The 18,081-nt window shown below is 36.5% G+C and overlaps 4 protein-coding genes across 9 annotated transcripts in view; 1 reads left to right on the top strand and 3 right to left on the bottom strand.

The window, feature by feature from the left end:
- Window positions 1-470, bottom strand: part of stx3a (syntaxin 3A) — a 28,345-nt gene extending 27,875 nt beyond the window's left edge. For 2 of the 5 annotated variants that reach the window (XM_038292587.1, XM_038292586.1), the window contains exon 1: window positions 60-468. In XM_038292587.1, coding sequence (XP_038148515.1) covers window positions 60-89 — 30 coding nt within the window. In that variant the 5' untranslated portion in view covers window positions 90-468. Of the gene's footprint in view, window positions 1-59 lie in introns of all 5 variants that reach the window. The other 3 variants (XM_038292584.1, XM_038292583.1, XM_038292585.1) reach the window with 3 other exon arrangements.
- A 2,771-nt stretch (window positions 471-3,241) lies between these two features.
- Window positions 3,242-5,825, bottom strand: ran (RAN, member RAS oncogene family). Of its 2 annotated transcripts, none has more exons than XM_038292601.1 (7): window positions 5,732-5,825; window positions 4,759-4,816; window positions 4,540-4,624; window positions 4,264-4,389; window positions 3,979-4,166; window positions 3,726-3,896; window positions 3,242-3,628 (listed from the first exon to the last, which is right to left on the bottom strand). In XM_038292601.1, exons 2-7 carry the CDS (start codon window positions 4,801-4,803, stop codon window positions 3,584-3,586), a joined length of 660 nt encoding a protein of 219 aa, XP_038148529.1. In that variant the 5' UTR covers window positions 4,804-4,816; window positions 5,732-5,825; the 3' UTR covers window positions 3,242-3,583. The 2 variants fall into 2 exon arrangements, with proteins under 2 accessions (XP_038148529.1, XP_038148530.1); XM_038292602.1 differs by lacking the exon at window positions 5,732-5,825 and adding an exon at window positions 5,638-5,727.
- A 1,481-nt stretch (window positions 5,826-7,306) lies between these two features.
- ndufs8b (NADH:ubiquinone oxidoreductase core subunit S8b) lies at window positions 7,307-10,296 on the bottom strand. The gene is given in 7 exon segments (XM_038292600.1): window positions 7,307-7,611; window positions 7,743-7,871; window positions 8,786-8,826; window positions 8,829-8,948; window positions 9,268-9,357; window positions 9,978-10,043; window positions 10,128-10,296. Coding segments are annotated over 7 exon segments (627 nt in total). The 5' UTR covers window positions 10,177-10,296; the 3' UTR covers window positions 7,307-7,479.
- A 4,364-nt stretch (window positions 10,297-14,660) lies between these two features.
- The window catches only part of tbc1d10c (TBC1 domain family, member 10C), a 12,698-nt gene continuing 9,277 nt past the window's right edge, over window positions 14,661-18,081 (top strand). The window contains exons 1-3 of the mRNA XM_038292570.1: window positions 14,661-15,185; window positions 17,117-17,216; window positions 17,416-17,523. Of these exons, the coding sequence (XP_038148498.1) occupies window positions 15,049-15,185; window positions 17,117-17,216; window positions 17,416-17,523 (345 nt within the window). The 5' untranslated portion in view covers window positions 14,661-15,048. The remainder of the gene's footprint in view (window positions 15,186-17,116; window positions 17,217-17,415; window positions 17,524-18,081) is intronic.

Here is an 18,081-nt window from a genome sequence, read left to right on the forward strand (position 1 = left end):
AAAAGAATAATTTTAAAGAGTATACACGATGTAAGAGACGTTTCCTGGGCAATACTCACCGCTTTCAGCTGTTCCAATCGGTCCTTCATTATTAGTTCTGTGAAATAAACAGTTTAAACTCCCCCAAAGATGAACCAGAATTGGATGGAAGACTTTTCCTCAGCCAGCTGCAGAGCTAGCCGGACAGCAGACACCCAACCGCCGCTAAAAGGAAATTGTACAAGTCCCCAAAAAGTCCTGGCAGGTTTCTGAGTTGCGGAGTTTTTTTTTTCTGAAAACTGGTGTCTTCCCGTCGCTCTTCCATACAATATGGCTGCTGGGTTTAAAGGCAGTTTTTTTTTTCTTTTTTTGAGCTAAATCTCTTCTTCCAGGGGATTAAAACAACAGTTGTGTGGGGCCGTTTAATCTGCCTCTGCGCTGCCCACCACTAATCATTCTGAAACGCACTTTTCGAGCTCACGCATGCGCAGCAGGGTCCCTACTCACTCGGATGAAGCCACGCCCCGAGCCACCTGCAAAGATGATGCATTTACGTGCTGTGGGAATAATGTTTTTCAGTTAATACAGGGGAAATATTAGGTTTTACTTGCTATCTCTTCAAACTCAAGGCTTTTCAAAATCCCCAGGTTTTTTTCTCTACATTTATCACTTCTACTCTTTTTCTTACTTCTTACCAGTTCCTTAGTCTCTGATGAAGGTTTCTGCTGCCACATATTATTGTAGAAGGAGTGTATTTAAAAAATTGTTAAAATAAAAATAAATAAAAAAAACTAAAGAATAAAAATAGGTAAAATAAATAAAAGAAAGGGTTTATGCAGTGTGATGTTAAGACTTTGTTTTAACCTACAAACCCGTTTTTTTGTGGTAAGCATGGCTAATCATACTACCAACAGTTTATTCCATTCTAGGGGAATGTTTATTGCATGAGATGTTTAATAACCAAACCCTTCTTTAAACTTCCCCATAGCTTTCTCTGTGACCCATCTGCCAAGTTTCACTTTAACTTAATAATGCTGTTATCTTATCTTCACATAAAGCCTAATATAAATCATACACAGGCAGAATTAGTTGTTTCTAACAATTTATTGTGCCTGATTTTAAGCAGCAAATAATTGGTTTGATTTGTATTTTCTAGAAATTTCTCCACCCGTTGAAAATTATGTGTTAAATCTTGTGTGTAAAATCTAATATTAATATAGTAATATTGATACATAAGTAAAAAAAAATTAAGGGAATTGTTGTGCTAAATGTGGGAAAGGAAGATCAAGGTAGTGTAATATTCAAAGTTCATTTGATCTTCCCTTGAACAACAGCAAAGAGACACCACAAAGAACAGGCGTAACTTCTTGAGAAAGCTCAGATAATCCAATATTTGTAACAACATGTTTGTGTTGAGCAGTGGAATTTGCTCTGTAGCCATGTGTTGCTATAACAACATCCAAGCAGCTGGCTGTGGATCCCTGGAGCAACATGGAGGAATGACGATCGGACATAATATGAAGCCATGTTTGATCAACTCATTCTTTGGTTCAGCTGCATTTAAAACTAAAAACCAAATTTATTCTTAAAAGCTATATTTTACCAGGACCAATGGTGTATTTCTGCATGTTTTAGTTTTGTGATAATTGGCATTACCTAAACAAAAGTAAACACAATTTAGATTTTTTTATTCCTTTTAAAAAAGCTGACTGTCTACCAACATCATGCACAAAATCTGAAAAAATCTTCTCCTTGGAGTGAGATGAACACTTTGTTAAAAAGGTAAATAAAGTTGATTTATAAAGTGCTATTCTAAGCTCTAGTGACCAATATTTGCACAGTTGCTTTCACAGAGCCCAGACATTCTTACACTGATACAAGCAAGTAGAGGTTAGGTGCCTTGCCTGAGGGCACGGGCATGTCACAGGAGAAGCTTGAATAAAACCTACAAAATTTAGATTCAAAACGAGTAGTGATTTAAATAAATATCTGGACCAAACACCCCATTCAATAATTAAAACAAAGGCGTTTAAAAGCCTGGACCGTAGCAGACCCCAGGTATTTAAAAAAGGTTAAATGTATTTTGAATCAAGAAAGCCATTTAAGTGAAGGGTGAAAACATTTTAAACTGAAAAAAGTCCAGTCTCTTTTTTTTTCTTCCCCAACAACCAAATGTTATTTTGTGGGGAAAAAAAGATGAATCATCTTCAAACAGGATGTGAAGGATAAATATAATTATCTTTGTTAATCAAAGTTGATTTATTGGCTTATTTAATGTTGCCTGAACGCACCGCTCATGGTTTCGAGACCAGTAATGATGAATTGAAAGTAATAAAACCACCATATAATCATGTGATATTTTAATCTAAAGAGGATTATAACTTTAAACATGAGAATCCAAACTGTTGCCAGTGTTTCATTTTTCCATTGGTTGGACAATATGCTTGTTTACCCTCACATTCTGTGAACTGTGTAAAATGCTCATTCTGAATAGGGTCCTGAAATAAATGAAAACTAACATCCTTAGAGGAAATGCATTACACGTTACATCGAACTTATTCAGCACATATGTTACGCAATACATTCAAATGGTTTACTGCTCAGTGAGCAGCAGGACTCTACTGACACCTAGTGGACAGTAAAGGAGAAACTCTACGGATAGACACCCGATTTTGGAGACAACTGATTCAGACCAAGTTTAGCTCATTTATAGTTTTATTATCCGAAACTGCAAAACATCACTACCGGAGCAGATAAAACTCACTTTTTAAGGTTATTTCCTACCCCACCATGCACTCCATGTCATTGAATTAAGTATTTTGTGCGCACATGTGTAACACACCAGAATATTGACTGAAGTTTTAGGTGTGGTCACATTTTTAAAAAAACGACTTAGTCAAGAAGCACCATGCATTTAGGTACTTCATAATCCTTTTGCATACGTCTACCATCAGGTATTAACCTTAGATTTAAGATGCTGTGCTATAAGACCTGTTAATAGACAACTCAGGGATTTGCAGTCGGTCACAAAAAAAAAAGTATCCCAAGGGTGTCAGTGGGAAAAAAAAGCTAGACAACTTTTGCTACCATGACAGACAACGGCTTAAAACTAGGACATTGGTGAGGGGCAAGCTGAAACGGAATTCATTTTAGTTTAAAAATGCTAAGCATTTATTTACCCAATTAGATCTGAAATGACTTCAGTTTCCCTTTTTATGTTCTAGGTCTGCTACCATTTAAAATGACCGAGCCAAGACAATTATATTATACCGAGAATGTTTTTATTCAAACTTTTTATCCCCTTAGTGCTTCCAGTACACCGTACAACAGCATTATGCGAGCCTGATATTTGCAGCGGAGGAGGGTGCTTGACGACGAAAAGAGCAGCATGTTGCCATGCCAAACAACACTAGGGTGGGGTGTGTCATACAGTGAAATTAGAACCACAACTTTTGCACCGAGTTTTTTTTCCTTACTTTTTTAAAACGAAAAATTCAAAAATAAAAAAATCTGAAAAGGGATTTTACAGTAAAGGAGGGGGTGAAAAAAAATCCAACTTCTTGTCCACATCTGGGGAAGGGAGGGAGGGAGGTCAGGTAACAGGTTAGAGGTCATCTTCTTCATCTGGGAGTGCCGTCTGTGATGCAACCTAGTATGGAAAAAGGAAAATATAAACAAATCAGCTCAGCAGCCAAGGCATGTGCACAAGAAAACAGATCTCCAAGTTAAATCACAATTATACTTACTTGAAGCTCTTCCTCATACTTGGCGGCAAGTGATGGGTCCATCTGGACCTCTGGGGGAGCGAGGGCTGGCATAGCCACAAACTCCAAGTTGGGATCACCGATCAACTTCCTTGCTAACCACAGGAAAGGCTTCTCAAAGTTGTAGTTACTTTTGGCAGAAATGTCATAGTACTATGGAAAGAAGAGACAAAACAATATTAAACAAAAATAAAATAAAATAAAACAGTCTACATGGAAAAAAAATAATAATTACCTGCAGATTCTTCTTGCGGTGAAACACGATGCTCTTGGCTTTAACTTTCCTGTCTTTGATGTCTACTTTGTTGCCGCACAGGACAATAGGAATGTTCTCGCACACACGGACCAGGTCACGATGCCAGTTGGGCACGTTCTTGTAGGTGACTCGGGAGGTGACATCAAACATGATGATCGCACACTGAGCTGTAAAGAAAAAAAAAAGGTAAGTCACCTCACTGATGAAAAAAAAAAAGAAAACAATGCCAAGTACATTATGACGGACAGAGTTGGAATCAAGTACCTTGGATGTAATAGCCATCTCTCAAGCCTCCAAACTTTTCCTGTCCAGCTGTGTCCCACACATTATACTTGATGGGCCCTCTGTTGGTGTGGAACATCAACGGGTGCACTTCTACTCCCAGAGTGGCTATGATTAAACAAAATATGTATGAGGACAACATTTTTCAAATGTCTATATCATCTTTCAACCATGCCAACTTTATTGGGTTATAACTATTTGGATCCATTTTTTTCCCCAGATGCAACATTGGCTTGTGATGTGGTTGTGGATACTCACCAACATACTTCTTCTCAAACTCTCCTGTAATGTGTCTCTTCACAAATGTGGTCTTTCCAGTGCCTCCATCTCCAACCAACACCAGCTGAGGGAAACACAGTAGTTAGTCCAAACTGGCTGGTACCGGTTCACCACCGTTAACCGATGCATGCTGCGGGGGTCAACCTCCTCCAAGCCCAACGCGGCACATATTTCCTTTTATTTCTAAAAATGACTTACCTTAAACACCGCCACAGGTACACACTGTCCCATAGAGTCGGCCATGGTTGCGACTTTTCTGAGTAGAAACAAAACAAGGCGGGATGGTCAGTTAGCACGTTTTCAGTTGCCCACCAGTTAGTCGCGCGAGGCTAATTGTGTCAACTATTACACATTTATTTGGAAAGCTTGAAAAACAAATGGTCAAAAATGCAATGTAGATGATTTTCGCCAACAATAAGGCCTCGAGAAAAGTATCTATATACTTGAGATAACAAGCCCATTACATACAACTTATTCTAGCATGTTCTATCATTGCTAACGCCCGGACATGAAACAAACGCAGCATTACGGTAACATTAGCTAATAGAGTCTAAATTCGCCTTAAATGTTAAAGAATGCTGCGTTCAAAGATGACAGCAAACATTGTTTAATTGACCCCAGAGGACTATTTTATCATCGTTGAGTTGCTAACTAGCTTAGCAGCTAGCAAACTGATGCCGTTAGTTTAGTGCGCCATATGACGAGCGAGCGCACTTTTTCTTGCTCGAGTGGAACAATCAACCTGGAGAGGCAGCTAATGCGTTCCACGCTGCTGCCATTATTATATTCAATAAAAACACCAGCTACATGGGACTACTGACAAATTATAAAACCATTTACTTATTAAATTAAACATGAAACCACTAATATCAACTGTTTCCATTAACAAAGCAGTGAAAAGACAAGAGTGCCAAGCATGCTAACACGTTAGCAAGCATGAGCATGGAAGCCATTCTTTCCTATATGCTAGCGGCTAAGTTAGCTAGCAGTAAGCGCACACACTAGACAAATAACAAAATCTCATAGTCAAGGGGTGAATTCAGCGACATACAAACAACCGTGAAATCCGAATAATACCTTGAAGTTTTCCGCGGTTCTTACGGACTTTCCACGTAAATAATAATTTAAAAGAAAGGCCGGGCCACAGAGAGGGAGGAAATCAGAGACTCACCGGTGTCACTGCGAAGAGAGGAAAGAGTAAATGGCTGCGTTCGCGGGAGATTCAGCGTGGACTATGAGTCAGTTTCCGCCTTGGTCACGTGAGCAACGCAGCGGCAAATACGTCTGAAATTCAGACCATGAGCCAGAATCCCTGTTTCTATATTTCCTAAAGTATTTCATCACATAAACAAACCAGTTCATTTGTTTGATCCAAACACTTCTATGGCATCGTACGGAAGAGGATTAGGGCCACTGAAAAAGTAAAAAAAGTTAATTGATTTTTACATTTTATTTCAGTTTAATATAGGAGAAAAGTCAGAATTCTGACTTTTTTCTCCTAATTCTGACTTTAATCTCAGAATTCTGACTTTTCCCCCTTATTATACTGAAATAAAATTTCAAAATCAGTTAGCTTTTTTTTTTTTTTTTCAGTAACCCTCCGTACTAATCCTCTTCCATAGCACGTTTGTAAACTTTGGAGTGAACAAACTGACCTCACGCTTATAAAACAACTTTGGGATGAAAACAGTGGAAGCTGTGATTCTGTTTTTTTCTTATTTATATAGAGCACAAATAAATTCATTCGACCCATTATAATTAAGCATGACAAAAGAAAAAGCTATATTGATAAAAAAAATATTCAAGTTTTTTGCTGCAGTTTCTAGATATCTTGTCTTGAACAGCAGGTATATGTCTTATTTATAGAGAATTTAGCTTAATCCTGATTGGAAACAAATAACCAGTTGTATAACTTACCACCCGTGTTTGCCTAAGCAAGTACATGTTTTGAGATAAATTGAAAATATTTCAATTGACAATAACTGAATTGTTTGTAGTTTGGTCTGACTCAGAATCAGACTGTATTAGGACATTATGTATTTGAATAACTTGCACAATATCAAAGGAATTAATTGTATTCTATATAAATGCATAAGAATTGTGCATGCCTTAAATGTCTGCAGTGATTGTATACAGCTTCAAAGCATTTATGCTTTATAAATCCATATAATATCGACTAATAATAATTCAACATGCCATTTTTATTTTAAGATCTGCTTTATTTCAGTCTAAATAACGCTTTATTACTCTTCAAGCTATTCATGTATTTTTCCGTTACATAATCAAAAAACATGAACATTTTACACTATTACATCAAAAAATTAAAAACACAACCCTGCCCAGCAAAAAGTAATCACTACCCTGAATTATCTAAAGAAATGGTGAGAACCTTGCACTGAAAAATACAGAACTACATAAGTTAGACATTTAGCTAGTCATTCCATCCTGGATTTCTCTGTCAATGATAATTAGCTTAAGATTTTAGTATTGCTTTTCCAGTTTCTTAACATGTAACTCTGTTTGAAGGTCATATGTGTGCTTTAGATCAAAATGGATTAAAATCCAATTGCCTTTAACCACTGGTTTATATACATTACTATACTTGAGCAAAGATTGTCAAGTTGAAAGTATTCTTTGTCCATGAAAATCTAAGTTATGCTCAATTGCTCAAAGTAAAAATAACCAAAATTAAAGATTTATTTATTTAAATAACTATTAAGATTTTAATAATATAATAAACACAATATTTTAATGTTATGAAAGTTATTTTTTATTACATTTTTCACCAGGCATTGTATAATTTGTGCGTCTCTGCAGCATGGCTTCAGTGTTTATCCCTAATTCACTTTTACATCAATAAGGCTACATGTAGCTTCCTCTTTGTTGCATATACTTAATGGTTTGTCGCAACATAACCTTTTATCTGTAAAGATAATCTGCTTGTATGTTGGCTGCTATCTCAGCCTCCCATCGGTCTCCATTGTTTAGCAGCTTCTCTTTGTTGTACAGCAGCTCCTCATGAGTCTCTGTAGCAAATTCAAAGTTTGGACCCTGGGGAAAAAATCACATAAGAGCACTGGATTTCAGTTGACATGTATAATGTGTATACAACAAGGGAAACGGATAGTTTTAGGAGGTTTTTAGCATTAGAAAACAGACAATCATAAAAATATTCATTTCACCTCCACAATGGCGTCAACAGGACAGGCTTCTTGGCAGAAACCACAATAGATGCACTTGGTCATGTCGATGTCATAGCGTGTAGTTCTCCTACTGCCATCAGCTCGAGTCTCAGCTTCAATAGTGATGGCCTGAGGAGAAAAATTTAATGAATAATTGCTGTAAAAGCAAAATTAGTTTTAGGACGCAATTTTGTTCTTTTGACAATTAAAGGTATAGTGGAGGATTTTCATGAGTTTTTGAAAAGACCCACCCTCTCCCCTTTTATAAAAAAAATGCACATGGACAACCCTGTACCCGCTCCAGAGAGGGAACACCTATTAAACGTGTGCAAGAGCATGCAGGAGCCAATTTCTCCTCGTGCATGCTCTGTTTAAAAGTTGCTCTTTACATCACTCATACAAGCTTAATTTCCAAAAGAAGATTTGCAATTTTTTCCACTACGTCAGACTAACCACTGGTAAGTGAAAATGGGGATGAGCACGTAAGACGGCCTTACGTAAACATATCACCAAAATGATTGACGATTAGGAGGACCACTTATTTTGAACATCTTCCAATATATGTTTAGCTATGGAGCCAATCTTTTAAAGAAACATTTAAAGAGATCTGGGATTATGTTACTAAGAATTAAATGATACTGCTATCTTATTGGTTGAGAGTTGGGTTACTTTTCTCAGATTAATTGTTCCAAAGGCTGCAACTTAGCAGCAAATACCTTATTTCTGATCTTTGTCCGCGTTCATCGCTAATTACTCAAATTGGCTTTTTTGTAGCATTAGGTCCCTCTGTATAATGCTAAGGTGGTTTTATTCAAATATTCTTCAGGTTGTATGTGCATCTCCTAAACATCTGTGTGGAATGTTGAACCTGAATGGATTAGGTCAAATTCATAATACATTCAAACTTGTAATCAAGTCCTTTAATAAAAGTTTATGAACAATTATTTTACCTGGGAAAAGGATGGCTAAAATGGCTAAAACTCCTGCAAAGGATGAGGGTTTGTCCACTTTTGACTAGCAACCACATGAGTATATTTGTTTACCTGAGCAGGACAGATGGCTTCACACAGCTTACAAGCAATGCTCCACTGGGGTAGCGGCGAAGGGCATGCTCTCCACGAAACCGTGGCGACAGAGGACCTTTCTCAAATGGGTAGTTGATGGTGGCAGGCTCACGAAACAGATAACTCATTGTCATTCCTAAACCTACAGGTTTAATATTTAAGGTACAACTTTAATTAATGCATTTTTAAAATCTTACATTGTGCAAAATGACAACAAATAATCTTAAATATGGTAGAAAATAAAATGCCTGAAATAACTCATACAATAGAGGCTGAGTTTGTGATAGCAAACATATCACTAGGCTACAAACACGTGAGCTACAAATCAGCTTTGCTCAGAGGGAGTTGTTAGAATTTAATCTTGGTATTTTCATGAGATTTGATTTTTTTTAAATGCAGTTTCAGGTTTTAACTCCATGCATGAATCAGGAAATCTGCTCAGAAATACAAAATTTTATGACCTCTGATGAGCTCAGTCCATAAGAGGGTTGTTGCAGCCCGGTCAGTTATGGATCTCAGGTCAGTCGGCAGCTCCTGAGCATTTACATACTCTGCCAGCAGGAGAAGAGATATATATGGGGTTAGATCATATAGTAAATGAAATCAAACCTCATAAATAAGGAACCTACGTGCAGAAGTGTATCCCTACAGAAACATTTACTAATTATGTCACTTAACATCTACAAACATGCAGCAACAAAAAGAAGCAAATACATTACATGTGAAGTCAAATGAACCAAAATCTTCTTATCCAAAATGACTAAGCTTAAGTTAACCTCCAAAAATAATATAAAGTTGGTATGTGCGTCCTTCAAAAATCACAGAGAGCTTCAAAATCAAATATATATTCATATATGGATAGAAAAAAACAAAACAAAACACAAGAGTAAAAGACGAAAACTGCAAACAGTCCTAATCCAGTTAAAGGCCTGCCTGAAAAAAAATAATCCGAAACTGCTGCTTGAAGGAATCAAGAAAATCTAAACAGAGGCTACACATTCAAAGCAATCCTTTTCTGTCAGACAAAAAACAATTCACTACTATATGTCGATGAATAGTTTAAAATCCCACTAAAATACACAAAAGATTGTAGTTTGTATCTTTACAAATTGTAAGAAATTAAAGGGATGTACATACTTTGGCACTGGACTATATTTAGTCAAGTACTTACTGTAGCCTTCTCTGGGCACACTAACACTGAATGTGCGCATGACCCCAGAACCAGATCCAAATGTTCCTGAAGATTCATAAACATGCAGTGAGCCTGCGTCATTCCCACAAATACATGTTATTACTCTAGTTTAGAACATATATTTGGTACCTTGTTTCGAGTAGCAGTGCAACAGACGCAGACTGAGAGTAGCAGACATCTGTTTAACAACAAAGAGAGCTCAGATTGAACAATGCAAGCAGAAGGTTAAACAAAAAGAAAAAATATTAGGGAATCTGAACGTCAGGAGCAAACAGCTGAGGAACAGCCCGGCTTTAATCCCTGCTGTATGATACGTTCATGGATCACTGGGAGGATGGGAGATCCCAATTACCAACTGGATTTAAAAGTGTTTCTTAATTGTAAACCATTATTGCCAAGTAAAGATTTAAGGTAAAGGAAAGCTACAGTGGATTAATATTAATTAATAGTGGTAAAACTGCCTTTTACCCCATTGTCAAATTAACAGTAGCAATAAAAAAAAAACTCTTATATAGGTTAATATTTTTAGCTGTCAAATAGGAATGGTCTGACTGTCTGAATAATGTTTCCTTACAGCAACATAATGAAGCTTTGCTATTCTGTTAATACATTAGTTCTTCCCTGAGCTATATTCCCTATTTTTATTTCATTTTTTGTTTAACTATCTCTTAATAAGCTGGAAAAAAAAAACTCTTACACAACAATAAAACAAGTTGGGTTGTTTTTTTTCTTTTCTTAACAGATTTTTTTGTTTACTTGTTTTTCTTCTGTTTTCTACTCCATCAGTCTGAAATGAAAACCTTTATAATCGCTGCATTCAAAGAGGCTTTTTAATTCCTCTTTCTTTCTGTGGAACAATATTTCTTGTTGTATTACCTCACTATGAAATCTATAAAGATAAGTTTCACAGATATAATTTACAACTAAAAGATGCAAGATAATCTTTATTCTCTGAGATTATCAACAAAAACAGCAACAATGCTCGCACCTTATTTGTCACCGTCAACAGCTTAACTCTTCTATCGGCTATCTAAAAATGCCTGAAATCACTTTGCAAAGTTATTTACTGAGAAAATAAAAGGTATTAAAATAGCAGTCCGTACATCAATGTCAACTCCAGTACCAGTGCTGTCACCAGTTAGAATAAACTTGGTTAAAATGCTCCAAGTCTACCAAATAAACTTCATTTTTAGATTTTAAATTCTAGAAGAAATTGTTCAGCAGCTAAGCTCCTCTTCCTGTTGTCTTCATGTCTTACCTATGTGTTTTATTGAGAATGTTTTACCTCTTTTAGAGTCTGATTTTATTAAAATCATAAACAAATCCCTTATGTAAGGTGCTTTCCCCCAGGCCTTAGAAACAGTAGTTATCAAACCAGTGTTGAAAAAGAGAAGTTTGGAAAAAAATGAATCCCAAAGAACTACAGACCCATCTCAAAACCTCCCTTCAATCAGTAAAATTATTTAAAAAGTTGTGTTTCAGCATTTAAATACATTTCTTAACAATGACCTGCTGATTTGATGTCTTCCAGTTAGGTTTCCATGCCAACCAAAGTACAGAGACTGCCCTAAATAAGGTGTTCAATAACATCCGTAGAGATTCCGACTCTAGAAGAACCACAGTGCTGCTGTTAATAGACCTCAGTGCAGCGTTTTACACTGTTGATCACTTGATTTTATTAGAGCGTCTGGAAAACTTGGTCGGCCTTTCTGTTTACACACTGGAATGGTTTAAATCCTACTTGGAGGATAGGGACTTCTATGTGTCAGCAGGGAACTTTAAACTCATATGCAGAGTTCCTCAAAGCTCCGGTCTGGGATTTCCTCCTATTCAATATCTACATGCTCCCCCTAGCTGAGAATATAGCAAACAACAAGATCAGTTACCATAACTGTGAAGACGACACACAACTTTACATCACAATGTCACCAGGTGACTATGAATCTATTAGAGCATTGGTTAGATGCTTAGAACAGATCCATATGTGGATGAGTGAACAATTTCTACAGCTGAATTAAAACAAAACTGAGGTAGCCTAACAATCTTCTGACCAAACAAGAAGAGATCCAGATTTGGCTCACGGCTTCAGCTATTACAGCAAGAAACCACTGATTATGGTTGAAATCTTGATGTCACGATGGACTCAGACCTGAGCATTCAGAGGTACATGAAGGCAGTTACTAAGTCAGTCTTTTATCAGCTGAAGAACATTTCCAGGATTAAATGACTAATGCCCAAGCAGGATCTGGAGAAACTCAGTCATGCATTTATCTTTAATGGAATTGATTACAGCAACAGTGTCTTCATAGGTTTGCCTAAAAAGTCCATCAGACAGCTGCAGATGATGCAAAAGTGCTGCCAGTTTTCCAGTGGTGTCAAAAGTACACACATTTGTTACTTAAGTAGAAGTATAGATAGGCCCTACTACAGTTTAAAAACACTCAGTTAAAAGTTGAACTTAACCAACTTCAACTTAACCTCTATACTCAAGTAAAAGTGAAAAAGTATGTGCTCCAAAAACTACTTAAAGTATAAAAGTATAAAGTAAAGTAATTTTTCGACTATTTCAAAAAAATTCTTTGAGATAGGGCCAAGGATGAGGGAGGTCTTGTTGGTCTCCGTCTCCATCTCCCGATACGCTCTCACCTGTGTCCGACCTTTCAGACATTTAGACATGTTTTTCTGAATCCAACATTGTAGCATGGCATAGACAATTCACGTTTGCAGTTTAAAGAACACCTGCTTGCTTCTGATGATTTCCTTTAACTAACCAATGAGTGTTTGCGTTATACGACTCATCCAATTACACTAGTTTTCACTAGATGTGGATGGCACCAATGATCTGCATTGGATGGCGCACATGACGTGAAATATATATTTAAAATCAGTGGGGTCCGAATAAAGAAAATCAACCAGTAAATGTCAGGAGACATTTTTAATGATCTGTTACTTTAAACAGAATTTAACACTGAAATAAAATGACGTATTTATGCATTCATGTTATATTGAATTTAAAAAAAAGATGAAAAAATAAAAATAGAGATTGCCAAATATTGCATCCTGTTCTATCTGAGAGGAGTTTACACTTGTATGACTGTATTCCTGTATATCCATCACTAGGTAAAAGACAAGATTCAGCAAATGCAAATTCTGCCCTGTAAAACAATGACAGCGCAATTGTCGAGGATCCGAAGCCTCATTTGGAGCTTTTAAACAGGCTTTTGAAAAACTTTGATAATTTGCTGCTGTAATATTATAGATTTTTTTAGAATAAAAAGCTAGTAGATGTGCATAATCAAAAAATAACAGAAACACAATTATAGAGCATTCAGTATTATAAGAAAGCCCACACTGTTTCTGAATAAATACATTATTGTATGAGTTCTGTTCCGTTTTTGTCTCTTTCCTTGTAAGTGTGAAATGTCCCATGCTCCTGAATGCACCATAGCTGTCTGAGGCTCTCGAATGCATCACACTGGTCTGTGTAGATGCGCGTTTGATTTTCAGCTGAAGACAAAGCTTTGCAGTTTTAAAACCCACGTCGGCTAATCACTGTTTATTGTTGTGTGTGAATAACAAGAGACTACAACAAATAAATCAGCTTTACCTCGGACAAAATCTTTGAATTTAATGTTGTCCATAACATCGCAGTCCGCTAATCCGTGACATGACCTCTGCATTAAACCGAAGCCAAAAGTAACGAGTAACGTTTGTTTAAAAAATTTAAGGAATACAAAGTAATATACTTGTGTGAAAATGTAATGAGTAGAAGTCAAAAGTAGGAGGAAAAATAAGTCATGGAGTAAAGTATATATACCTAAAAGGTGTACTTAAGTACAGTAAAGAAGTATTTGTACTTCGTTACTTGACACTTGTGCAGTTTTCTAAGTAGAACTAAAAAGCATGGTTCTAAAGTCCTTACACTGAGCTCCGTGTATCTCATAGAATAGACTTTAAAACCCTCCTGCTAGTTCATAAATCACTGAATGGATCAGTACCTCAGTGCATAACAGATTCATTGTCAGTGTATCAACCTCCCAGACCACTAACCCTAACCCTAACCCTCAGGTCTTCTAGTTCACACCTACACTGTTCACCCAGAACTACAACCAAACATGGAGAAGCACCATTTAGTTCTTAGGCTCCACTTGTCTGGAACAAACTTCCAGAAGACTCTAAAAGTTATTTCAATTCAAACTTATAAACTTTGTTTAGAACTGCCTTTGACTGTTGAAGTTAAACTGGTAACTGAGGTATTATAAGGATTTTATCTAACTGTATTTGTTTGTTTTTACTTTCTGCTTTTATCTTCATTTGCTTTTACTCTGCTTTAATTTTTCTTTTATGTTATTGTTTCATTAATTTAAAGTACTTTGATTTGTCCTTGTACTGAATTTTGCTATACAAATAAACCTGCCTTGCCTTACCATATATATCTGTCATTTCCCCCTTAATTTGCATCACTTTTGACATATATTTCCCCCCAAAAGAAAGGACTACAATTTTTTCCATTTATTACAAATAATTTGTGTTTGCAAAAATAATATGTACACATAATGTTGATATTGGACCAAAACGTGTGTCAGAGGAGACATATTGGTATATACTAATAGTACCAGAGAAGGGCGGTGTTAAGAAGAGGCAGATGAACAACAGCACAGAGAGAAATTCGTTTTTTTCCCCAACTTCCATCATCGTAAGGCCTCACTCTACAGCTCTTCTGCAAAAGACTAATCGATAAAGAAGGGAAATTAAAAGGTATTTACAGTTGAATTACGTTACAGCTGTTGTTTCTAGTTGAATGACAGGAAGTTAACTTTCTATTAACTTCCTGTTAATACTCTCCCTGCCCTGAGTCAAGTGCGCGGCAGAGAAAGAAACAGCAGCAGAAGAAAAAACATGTAGAAAACAGGTGAACTACTAACTACTATTGCTTCAGATGGGATTATTACTCCTAAAGATGCACAACAACTTTGTGTTGAAATCTTCATGACTGGGGGCGCTTTGAAAACGTGAACCACAGGAGCCCCTATTCCTCGGTGCTGTAAAGATGTTGAAAGCTTCGACTCAAGCTCAGAAGCATCTGAGTGAGGAGGACAGCTCTGGATCGGATGCTGGGTCAGAGGTCAGTCTGGAACCAGAGACGGACCGGTTTGGCTTCATTCTGACCAATGGATCCACAGCTGGGTTAGTACACCTGCAGGACTCTGGAACAATGCTACTTTACTGTCAGGATGGTTGGTACTGCCAGAAAAAACTCACTGATCAAGGAAATGAAGTAGTTTTAAAACTCAACTTAACAAACAATTTACAATCTTAATATACAGGTTTAGACTAAATATTTTACGATTAAAGTGCCAAAATAGCTTATAGTAAATACCTTTGAGGGGTTAAGCTGCTATTAAATTAATGCAGTTCATATAATCTGCCATCTCTGTAAGAATTTCTTGTTTTTAATTTAGATCAGGCGGAGCTGCCTTTTTTTTTTTTTTTAACAGATTGTTTAAAAGGTGTTAGTTGAGCAGAATCAGCTTGGGAAAATGTGCGTAAAGGGGAGCCGCAGCGACAAACAAATTTTATTTTCGTCTCCCCGTGGCGAGATCAGGAAGTTATACAAGCCCACATCTCTGCAGACCAGTGTGTTCATGCAGCAGAGAAACCTGTGCATCCTAGAAGCCAAAACGGCATAAGACAACCAATCTCATTTTGCAAAACAAATGATATATAAAATGGGGCAAGGATTAAAGGAATTGAACCTTTCAAGCTAATTGTCTGAGAGGTAAAACATATACTTAAGAAACAAAGCACAAATATGAACAATTGTATTTAATTTAACACTGCAATAAAAATAATTTTAAGCACTTTTTAAATTAAATCTGCACCTTTTCTGTAATGCAAAATACATCTTCAACCGGATCTTAATTTCCTCACACTTTTTGTTCAAATATTAATGTAAAATAAAATGAACAAAACTCTAACAAGCTTAGATATTCTCCTGTTAAAAAATAAAAATATGAATACCCAACTATAACACTACAGTTTATATTGTGGTGGTGCAGAGAAGGTTTGGCTCACTGTAAAATTCTTCACCATGACAACAAGGAGTAAAAAATAATTGTCAGTATTTACACAATAAATTAAAGCCAAAATGAATAATATGATTTCAGTGGTTTGTGCTCTTTTTACTTTTAAACAATGAGTGTACATGTTTTTTGTGACAAAAATATTTACAAATGAACACAACCTGTGTGCCTTTTCTCAGTCGACAAACTGACAATGTGCAGAAACATGTGGGGGAGGGACAGCAATGTATTATCTTTCTTTTTTTTAACAACTTAATATGATAACCAGGGAACAGGAAATAATACAAATGGAATTAGTAAAAAAAATAATCCAGAACTATGTTCTAACCAACATTATATTTTATTACATAATCTCACGGGATACATGGATACATGTAATTAGAATTGTTTGTCATTTAAACATAGTACTTTTTTCATGTTACAGATTGAAGTGATGTGTTGGATTGTTGTATGTTGATTGTGTTTTATTATGACCGGCCCAGGGACTTGCAGATGGAAGGTAGCTGTAGCTAAATCTGATATAAAACATTTCGTATTTTCCAAAGAATAATGTGTAACCACATTTTCCCTGTAAAACTTCTGACATCTCATGAAAAGGACTTTATAGTGCAGGTAAAGTTGAATTTTTAAAAAAAAAACCTTGATACATTTTCACAATGGAAGCCAACAGTTCTTGATTCAACTTTACCCAACATATTTTCTTACATGACATATGAACACAGATGGAGGGATGATGGTGGATGTATCAATATAGAATAAGAAAGGCCAAACAACCTACTACCTGTCATCTTCACATTTTCCCTATTGATAACATCCTGACCTGTTGCTATAGAGACGTCAAACTGCAAACGTGTGGTTTTCCTGTTTCCTGCCTTGTTTTTCAGAGCTCTGCGTCTCTGCTGTAATCGCACAGACACACAATGCAAGCTGACTTTAAAGGCCCCAGCTAAAATTAGTTCATAGGTTACCTTTGTAAAAAAAAAAAAAAATGTGATTAAGTTACTTTCTTATTTTGTATGCTGTGTTGTGTGTCAGGACTATCGGGCCATCCCCTGAGCTCGTCAGGCAGCGGGAGGCCAAATGGATCAACATCATGAGCCAATGGGACCGCATCTTGATAAAGAAGAGCAACAAGGTGTGGAAGATTAAAAGCACATTGGTTCTTCACTTTAGAGCCTTAATAAGCTATAAAAAGGGCAGAATAAAATTGTTTAATTCTCTGTCATGACAAATCAAAATGTTAGCTGTTTAAAAAGCTTGAAGAATTCATACAGGAGTCAGGATTAATGTGTGTTTGACCGCTGGGAGTTCACTGGGACTTGATGCCTCTGCAGGTCAAGCTGCAGTGCCAGAAAGGAATCCCTGCCTCGCTACGAGCGAAGTGTTGGCCCCTGCTATGTGGAGCAACAGACAGAATGAGACAAAATAAAGGCCTGTATGAGGCAAGTGCTTTTCAATTTTCACCCAGGTTAATGGTTTCCACCAATGTCCAGCTGTATTGATCAGACAGCTGCAAAGTTGTTGCTGAAATTTGACTAATGTTTGAGCTAATCAATCATGTTTATGCTAGAAATCTCTAAAGATGTTAGGATGGCATTATGAAGTTAGTTCGGTAATTCAATTCAAAAAGTGATAGTCATCGTATAGATGGACCAAACTTGTCTATTGTGTTGAGAAAAAGGCTCTTTGGAGAACATCATGAATGGAGAAATTAAGTGGAAGGAAAAATGAGCAAGCAGCAAGGATAATCACAGACCAAATGGATTGTGGATTGAAGCCCATTCAAGAGTTTGTGTAGCTGGTTAATTGTGTGAGTGCTCCAAGAGACAAAACGAAAAATACTGTGGCCCAGTTGTCAAAATGTTCTCTTTTAGATTGAAGTACGTATATTATGCATTTTACCTGGAAGTCAAGACTTGATGGTAAACTAAAATAGAATAGAATAATCCACCAACAGCATTCCTCGTCTTAGATTAAAATAAACAATTTAATTACGCACA

This window comes from Cyprinodon tularosa, unplaced genomic scaffold, assembly GCF_016077235.1.
Source record: "Cyprinodon tularosa strain WSP-4 unplaced genomic scaffold, ASM1607723v1 ctg314, whole genome shotgun sequence".
NCBI classification, from domain to species: Eukaryota; Metazoa; Chordata; class Actinopteri; order Cyprinodontiformes; family Cyprinodontidae; genus Cyprinodon; species Cyprinodon tularosa.

Coding starts and splice junctions, on each gene's coding strand:
- ran (XM_038292601.1), bottom strand. CDS start 4,803: ATGGCCGACTCTATGGGACAGTGTGTACCTGTGGCGGTGTTTAAG. Junction 4,167..4,263: donor AGATGGCTATTACATCCAAG/GTACTTGATTCC, acceptor TTTTCTTTACAG/CTCAGTGTGCGATCATCATG. Junction 3,629..3,725: donor AGTATGAGGAAGAGCTTCAA/GTAAGTATAATT, acceptor TTTCCATACTAG/GTTGCATCACAGACGGCACT.